General features: G+C 37.8%; 1 protein-coding gene across 1 annotated transcript in view; it reads left to right on the top strand.

Annotated features, from left to right (window-relative positions):
- Positions 1-9503, top strand: part of SLC10A2 (solute carrier family 10 member 2) — a 23520-nt gene that overhangs the window by 5981 nt on the left and 8036 nt on the right. Inside the window, exons 2-4 of the mRNA XM_011363187.2 lie at positions 2637-2755; positions 6883-6971; positions 8045-8220. Of these exons, the coding sequence (XP_011361489.1) occupies positions 2637-2755; positions 6883-6971; positions 8045-8220 (384 nt within the window). The remainder of the gene's footprint in view (positions 1-2636; positions 2756-6882; positions 6972-8044; positions 8221-9503) is intronic.

Genomic DNA, 9503 nt, shown 5'->3' on the forward strand with positions numbered 1-9503 from the left:
TTCATCGAATTCCTCGACATTCACTGAATTCTCGTTTATTGTTTTTATTTCCAGAAAGAAAAATAATTCTCCTTGGTGGTGAATAGAACTAAAGCCAAGAATTAAATACAAGAGATTTTCTTCTTTTTTACATTTTCTCTCCTTTCAATATAAATTCATGGTAGTATTTCTATTGTTGACAACTATGCTCTTTATAGAAGTTTAAATTTATTTTATGTAAAATTATTTTTTCTTTTACTGATTTATTCTCCTACATTGCTTCTTAAAATTATTTATCTATGAATTGTTTCTCACCTCATTTTGAGTGGATCGATGTTCTCGTATTAGTTCAAATGCCACTGACTTCCAACCACCTATTCTCTCATCTCTTGGCATCACCTTACCATCAAGATGTCTCCTAAAGTGAAACCTTTTCTTTCTCCAACTCTTGCCTTGTCCCTCCTATGGCCTTTAAGAAACTGCTCTTGCAAAACTCGAAATCATGATACGACTTCTTAATGGTCTTAGCATTAACTCAGTATTGAAGCTTTTACTAGGAAATTTGAAAGAGAAACAAGGAGAGAAGCAGACTTCCTTCTAAAAGTTGTTCTCATAGTTTAACACAAAAAATTCTCAGACTTCTCTTCACTATGATCCAGGTAATGAACACTGCTCCCCTCCACCATCACGCTCATCTCCTCCACTCTAGAAAGCACATAGGATGCAGTGGAATAAAAATAACTTCATTATGGGATAACTTTAAGTCCATTCTAATTTATTTTTAAAATTAAAAGATAAAAAAAGAGAATGGCATAGAATTGAAGAAGGTAGAGAAAGAGTGGAAAATCAAACCCCAGTACTTTAAATTTAAGAAGGACAAAGCACAATTTATATCAAATTGACTTACTGTGCTGTAGGACTTTGCTTAGCATTCTATTTTGTATATAAATTAAGTTAACCTGTTACCATAATCGATTGAACTTTTAGAAATGGTTTACATACAACTAGTGTTGATTATTGTTATACTAGTTAGCTCTACTCAGTATTTTTTTTCTAAATCCTTTCAACTCATTTTAAGTGAGGTCATTCCTGTTTTTTTACAGAAATGATTATTAGGAAAGATGATTATTAGGAATGATAAACATTGTTCCCACTCTTTATTTTGGCAAATCGGTGCTAAATTAGATGGCTTGAAACAAAATTCCTCCCTGCAGCTGTTTTTCTTAGTATTGTATAAGGTGCTTGTTTCTGTTGTGTTTTTTTTGTTTTTTTGTTTTTTTGGTGGGTTTTTTTTTTTGGTTTTTTTTGTTTTTTGTTTTTTGGGGGGGTTTTTTTGGCGGGGTTAGGGGCTGTGGGAGGAAGCAGGTGTTTTAAATAATTTAGCATCTTTCTCCAAGTCGGCATATAACACCGTCAAGAAATTACTACTCTGATAGTCTCAATGCTACAACTATCGGAGAAAAAGCCTTTCAAAAGGCTTTTTTTCAAAACTTTCTCTAGTTTCATGAGTCGGAATTATGCTGGAATATAGCACACACTATGACTAAATATATATTAACAGTAACTAGATTTTAGTGAGCACCTTGCTTTATTCTAAGTACTAGACTCACTGGCTCAGTCAGTTCTCGCAGTCTATGAGGTGGTAATGGTTATGATTTCATATTACGGATAAGGAAACACACACAAAAAAAAGTCAAGTAAATTACCCAAAGTCACATAGTAAGTGGCCATGCCTGCTTCCAATCCAGGCAGTTTCTGGCTTTGGTGCCTGGCCCAACCTTTTAAGGCTCTGTTCCCCGGGGCAGAGAATGTGCCCCTGTATACAGGACATTTAATAGGAACAGAAAGACCCACTACCCCAAAACCTCTTTTACATACACTGTGACAGTGCTAAAAATTGCATCATTCCATATTAACCCCTCCATGTCGAAAGCCAAAGTCCTCTTACTTAGCCAAGTCAACTCTCTAAAACACAGATACTCGCAGATGGAATGTATCAGATCCTGCCTCTTCTGAATACACATTTGGCAAATTTCTTAGTAGAAATAGAAGTTAGTCCTACCCTGCCTGCTTGCGTATTTTCTTTCTCGTTTGTTTTTTGTTTTTGTTTTTGTTTTTGTTTTTGTTTTTGTTTTTGTTTTTTTAAGTCAGCTTCCTCTTCTTTTCTCAAGCTATAGCATTTGGGGCAATAATTTGTCTCCTTTAAGGAAATGCAATGAAGCTTCCTCTCTTGGACATGCATTCTCCTCCAAAGGTCCAGGGAGGCCCATCTATCTTGTCCCAACACAGACAGACATGGCGAAGCCCCTGATGTCTTTCCTGAAATAAATGTGTTTGTTATTTTCTGATTGGAGTTTCAAAGAATGCCATGTAATGAGTTTAAATTGTCATTAAATATCTTCCCTGATTGTTGAAAACCAATGGGGAGGGAGGGATGGCCCAGAACAAAGTAGGAAGACACCAAATACGGATCTCATCATTTTGCTCAGGGCCAGACCCTGCATACACGGGGGCACATGTATATTTCTGTCCAGCAGACCAGATGGTGCTACTGGTTGAGACAGTCTTTTTTAAGACTTTCTAATCATGAATTGAAAAATGAAACCTTTCCCCTAGAAAACTCAGGTGAATGTATCAACCTGCCCATTTCCTTTCAGCATCAGCATGACCACATGCTCCACGCTGCTGGCCCTGGGAATGATGCCTCTGTGCCTCTTAATCTATACCAAAATGTGGGTCGACTCTGGGACGATCATAATTCCCTATGATAACATAGGTAAGTCATTCCTCTGTGAGATTGCCAAGTATTATTCTCCTACTCTCTGCTTATGCCCAGCTAGGTTCTCAAGCCAGGCTCAGACCCAGCCAGTATTTACTTACCTCTTGCACCAGCAGCAGTTTATGCCCAATTAGGATTTCATTACAAGTCACCCCTGTGTTTGAATTAGAGTTGGCGGAATTTAAATGCCAGACCTGGACACCATGAGAGAACCTGTTTTTTCCTTCCATTGATATCACCAGGGAGAGGGGCCAACTTAAGGGTTTCCCCTGCACAGCTGTCTGGACTTGAGGAGGCAGAAGTTGCTCATGTACCAGAGGCTCTGTTCTTTCCTTAACCCACGGTGCAACTAGTTCATGGGAATAAGAGTTTGCTCCCAGAGAGTCAAACTGAAGAACTACAAAAAACATTCCACTAATGATTTAAAAATTGGACCCCCGGTAAGCAATCATGAGTGTGGTGAACAGAAACTATCAGATAAAACATATTGTTTATAACATTTGACTGTGAGCCACATCTTGATTTAAAAGTCGATTTACTGGCACGGCCTGTGTGTCGTGCCTGAGAGTCACATTTGCTAGTTATGACTCTGTCTCCACTCATTTCAACTCCCAGATGTTTACCACTATCCCAGTGGAGTTTTTTCCCTATTTCTGGGAGAATAAATGATGGTGGAAGATTAAGTTGTTGGCATAACATGGGGTCAAGGGAAGGACAGGATGGTTTCTGATTTACCCAAACCAGGCATCAGGCATATTTCATAGAATTATCACCATAAAAGATGAAATTTAGGTGAAATAGTACATCAGTACCAGTCACTAGGTACACTGCATGCTAAATAGTCTATTTTCAGCTGACCGTAGAGATAAACATCCCCCTGATGGGCTGTGTCAAAAAGGTGAGAGTGTCCCACCGAAGAGAGCATGTAAGCTAAGGCTAAATGGTGATTCAGCAGGTTGTTTGTAAAAGGAATTTTTGTTGCAACAGAAAGCTGGACTGGATGGCACCTAATATCCCTTCCATTTCTAAGAAAGATCGTGATAAAACTTGATTCGAGTTCTACACAACTGACTTAGAACACGCTTTGGGGACACTAATTGGGAGCAATCTGTATTGCAATATTTTCAGATATTCTCCCTCTCCACCCCTATCATGGCCATTTGACCAAAAAAAAAAAAAAAATGTGGTCCTCCTTGACATCACGTTCAGAATGGGATTTCTTGATACAAGGTCCTACAACTGACCCCTGGAAACTCCTCCTGTCAGACACCGTCTCCTGCTGCAAACAGGTTTTAGTATGACCCTCCACAACCGCCTGCCTATGCTCATGCTGCTGAGCTCTTAGTCTGCTCCTCAGAGGACACCTTCCTTAAAGTTGAAGAATGCAGTTTGCTTGAGTGGTATACATTTTAGGCCTCTCAAAGAACCTGTCTGTGGAATGAAGAGCTTTAATTCTATATTATTCATTAATTAAGAAGAGAATTTAAGCTTTAAAATATTCTTTTGATATGCATTCCATTCTGGAAAATGTCCCATAGCAATATGAGTAATTCTAACTATGGTGTGAATGACTTATATCACATCCTTCAATGACAGTAAATTCTGAAAGCAAGAGAAAGTGACAAAGAGTAATTAGAAATGGGTCATCAAAGAAAAAACAAAATAAGAAAGAAAATAGAAGAGAAAGAAGAAGAAAAGTTAAAAAATTTAAATGAGAGTTTGAAAAACAAAAATATTAATTCTGCTTACTCACCATTCTGTCCAGGCCTATTTCCAACCTAACCTTCTTGCTACTGGTTTTTCTAATCTTTTAATGTAGAAAACAAACAACCTAATTACTGCAAAAGATGTTATCACTACGTTTTCGATGAGGAAATTAGGCTTAGGGCCACTGTTTAATCTGTCCAAGATGACCAGGTTGCCTGGTCTGTTCTGCACTTGTTCCGCACTGAGGATAGGTCTGTTTGGCACAGGTTCCACATAGTGCTCACCATGATTCAATAAATACCCGGTGAGCCCCTTCGGATGATGCATTTGGATGGAGGAGAAGGCAGCTTGTACAGCTGGTACCACGAAAAACACAGTGCAGCAAGTTGTTGTTCGTACTCCTCTCTACCTTATATTTGAGTGCGTACAGTACCACATACTGTATATCTGCTTCATCACCTAATTCTCACAGCAGCACTGTGAGATGGGTGTAATTTTACCCATTTCATAAACAGGGAAACCATGGCTCAGAGGGGTTAAATGATTTGTACAGTTTTCACAGTTTGTGAATAAGGTTCAGCTCTGAAACTCTCTCATTCCAAGTTCCACCACATGACTCCAAGCACCACTCTCTTTCATTCTCTTTTTCCTTTCTACCTTTCTTTCCTCCTATACCTGCTTTGTAAACTTGATTAAAGACCAAGTTATGGTTCAAATGGTGTAACTGTAAGCAGATGCTTTCTCATCTAAATAGGCAGGTGTTGGGCAGAAAGCACAGGAATGTGAGGAATAAGAGAAACAAGCAGAGCCTGGGAGAAGAAAAGAGTAGGATCTCTAGACCACTGAAGAGTAAAGAGTTAGAACAACCCACCTCTCCAGGTGGGAGTCACATACTCTGAGTATGAAGAAGGACAAAGAGTGTGTCTTTTCCAATCAACTTCAAGTCCCCAAAGAACTTTATCTGGCCTCATTTGGTCAGGAGAGTAAAGTGAATATGCAATGGATTTGAACAGATGGTCCTGCTTGCATGTTTATTCCTTAGCCTTGGGCTGCCCCCAAAGAGATAAGGCCTCTTAGCAAGAGGGGCCAAACCTGGGAGTTTGCTGTCTTTTCATAGATCCAACACATTAAAAATCTGTTACCAAAACCTAACCACACACATTCCAAGCACAGCATTTTGCACCTAGATTTAAGCTACCAGAGTACAATCCATACCAAGATGGTTTTCATTTAAATTCTATAAAATTCAAACAATTTAGAGAATAGACCGGAGACCCAGGGGAGGAAACTCTTCTCGAAGTAGCAGGATGTAAGGATCCTGAAAAGGGATTTTCCTGAAGGCTCTTACCAGTAAATCTATAAACAACCCTTTTTCAGGTCCATTGTTCCACCATTTTCTCCTTAATTTCTCCTCACCATCATTTTTTTTTTTTTTTTGTCCTGCTCTTGGTATCCTTAGCTACCAGAAGCTTACAAAGAAATTATGTTTTCGTCACTATAGTATTCATTTTAAATTCTTATTTACAGGCCTGGAATCGAGAATCTGTTTGCCAGTCCTAGTTCAATCTACTCCAATACTAAGGAATGTCTGCTGTCAGAATTTCATTTTTCAATTCCACTTTCTCTCAATGCTTTAAAAAGAATGTTTGAAAAGGAAACAGCCCATGAGAAGTTACAAGTTGTGTGTACTATATTATATAAGAACAGCTATTGGACAAATGAGTGTTAAATAATTTAGAGAAACAAACCACATGTCATGAGAACAGCAGTAAATTTAACATGGTGAAATTGAAGTATGACTCTTATCTGGCTGGGTGAGCATGCTCCTGCAAAGAATTATACTTACTTAAGAGGTCGTCAAATATATTATCTCACAGAAAATTTAAAGCATGCTTTTCAACCTATTCTCTCACCTCTCTGCTATATATTTGAATAACTGAAATCATTCTTAACCGGAAATCATTAGCCTACGGAAAGCTTGGAGAAGTTTGAACCTTTTCTTTTATTTCTTCTACCAAGAAGTAGCAGATATAAAATATCATCTATGTACTTCTTAAGAACACGCACACACACACACACACACACACACACACACACACACTTTGAAAAGGAATTTTTCCTAGGATATAAAGATCCAAACACCAAAAAGACAAGATTCTGACAAAATGAAACTAAAAAATATCAATCGGCAGTATAAAAACTCTAAAAAATTTACTCCCAAATTTAAGGAAAGGATTTATATTATTTACTGAAGTGGGTTTTTTGTTTTTGTTTTTGTTTTTGTTTTTAATTCTGTTCTATGTATTCAAGAAGGATACTGATATATTCCCTAAGTTTTTTAAGGCTGCTTATTTTTCTGTTTTCCTCTTTTCTTGTGCTGTGTTCTGTTGATCAAATTGCTCTTCCGTCATCTTTAGGTACATCTTTGGTCGCTCTTGTTGTTCCTGTTTCTATTGGAATGTTAGTTAATCACAAATGGCCCCAGAAAGCCAAGAGGATACTTAAGGTAAGTGGCCCATGTTATAGAATGCAAAGTCAAATGTTCCATAGTGTGAGTTGAAATGATAGGTCTTTCCAGCTACTACACTCGTTTTCTCATTATTATGGGGGTAGGACTTAAAGTTATTAGACATGCAGTTGACTCTTCTAGAAAGACTTTCCTTGTTGTATCCACAGGGCAAATTTCTATCCACCTTTTGAGATACGCAATTCAAACATCACCTCTTGGTTTTATTCTACTCTGTGTTCCCACAGCACTTTGTTCTTATCTCTATTATGTGGCTTTGTATTATAAAATATATCTACACAGCTGTCTTAGATAACAGATCATATCTTTCTTATCTCTGTATTCATATGACCTGGCAATTGGTAGATAATTATATATATATAATTTTATATATATATATATAATTTTATATATATATATATATATATATAATTAGTAATCATTCATTCCCTTCACTAACTACATTCTGGCTAAATGATATGGATATATAAACATGGATTATATAGATATATGGATATAGATATAGAGATGTAGACATATTCCACTGACCAGGGAACAAATTAAGCTTGTTGGTATTCTTTGTTTCTCTGGATAAAAAAAAAAAAAGTTATAAAATTCAATTTTTTTTAATGTGAAAGGGAGAAAACAAGAACAGTAGCTTTTGTTTACATGTATATTTTAACTTTTATAGGGTTTATATCTATTTTCTCATTACCATAATAATCATAAAAGGTGACTAGGGCAAGATTTTATCCATAATTACAGATGAAGAAACTTAATATTCAGAGAAATTTCATAATTTACCAAAGGAAAGAGAGCAATAGGAATGGAATCCGGAAGCCAGATCTTCTAGTTCTTATTGAGTGGGTTTTCTTCCTCTCTGACAAGGATAATTTGCAAGCTAGAACAACTTCAGGCTAATCGAACATGGATGCTACATGTCCTGCTATTTTCTTAAAAATTAAAACATAGGACAAGCACCAGCATTTCTGGCCACAGCCATCAAGCAAGGAATACACAGAGAAGTCACTTCATTATCACATTTATTGGTTCTCCTTGTGTCTTTCTTCCAGGTTGGGTCCATCACAGGTGCGATCCTTATCGTGCTCACGGCTGTGGTTGGAGGAATACTGTACCAAAGTGCCTGGGTCATCGCTCCCAAACTGTGGATTGTAGGAACAATATTTCCTGTAGCCGGTTACTCTCTAGGGTTTTTGCTGGCTAGAATAGCTGGTCAGCCCTGGCACAGGTAGGGTGTTTTTGTAAATCAGATTGGAAATTTTCTTCTGTAACAGCAGTTGTATTAGTTTGCTAGGGCTGCTTTCACGAAGTCCTCCAAATGGAGTGGCTAAAAACAACAGAAATTTATTGTCTTACAGTTCTGGAGGCTACAAGTCCTAAATCAGTGTGTAGCAGGATTGATTCCTTCTGAGGGATATGAGGGGGATTCTGTCCCAGGCCTCTCTCCTTGGCTTGTAGATGGCCATCTTCTCTCTTTTCTCTTCATATTGTCTTCTTCTGACATTTCTCTATATTCAAATTTTCCCTTGTTGTAAGAATGCCAGTCATATTAGATTAGGGTGCATCCCAATCACCTTATCTTAACTTATTACATCTACAATAACCCTATTTCTAAATAAGGTCACATCCTGAGGTATGGAGCCTTAGGGCTTCAGCATATGCATTTGAGAGGACACAATTCGACCCATAACAACTCATAAATACTGATGACAAATTCAAACTCTTTCACCTGTAACAACTATTTCTGAATATGTCATTCTACATAGACTCATTCATTCCTAAATTATGCAAGTCCCCCCAGAAAGAAAATATTGACTGCCTCTCTTTTGCTCAAATTCTTCTGGACCATTTCCAACACAATGCGGGTTGATCTCTTCCATTGTCTTGCATCTTTATTCTCCAAGCAGAGTAACTTTAAGAAAAGCACTTAGGTTAGCCTTTTAATATACGAGGGTTCCTCTAGCCAGCAAAGGTAAGACCTCATCAACCAAAGGTGCTAAATACTAGAACTAGGTTTAGCATGTAGAGGTTTGCTACTGAGTAAGAGCATTTCCTCCTCTACTAGCCCATCTGAATCAACAGACAGAGAGAAAAGCAGATGTAGGAGCTGGTGCCTGTATGAAGTTTGGAAAGAGCTGAGCAGTCCTGGACAGTGGAAAAAGTTGGATACGTGAGGCAGGCTGACCTAGGCCTGCACTCTGACAGGCCACATACCTACCAACTGTGGGACCTTGGGCCAGGCACTTTTTCTCTGACCTTTCTCATCTGTAGAAGGGAGGCAGTAATGCCTACCTTGGAGATTTTTGATCAAAATTTAACCAGAAAAACAAAATCAATTTAACAATAAAACAAGTATAACAAATACTCTATCTTGAGTGTTTGCTCAGCCCCTGCTCTGTGCTCTGCACTGTTAACATGTACATAATTGAAAAGAGTGAAATGAACTCCTTTGCCATTTGTACACCACTAATAAATGATCCATAAATGAGCCTGCATTTATATTATATTTTT

This window comes from Pteropus vampyrus, unplaced genomic scaffold (genome assembly GCF_000151845.1).
Source record: "Pteropus vampyrus isolate Shadow unplaced genomic scaffold, Pvam_2.0 Scaffold83, whole genome shotgun sequence".
NCBI classification, from domain to species: Eukaryota; Metazoa; Chordata; class Mammalia; order Chiroptera; family Pteropodidae; genus Pteropus; species Pteropus vampyrus.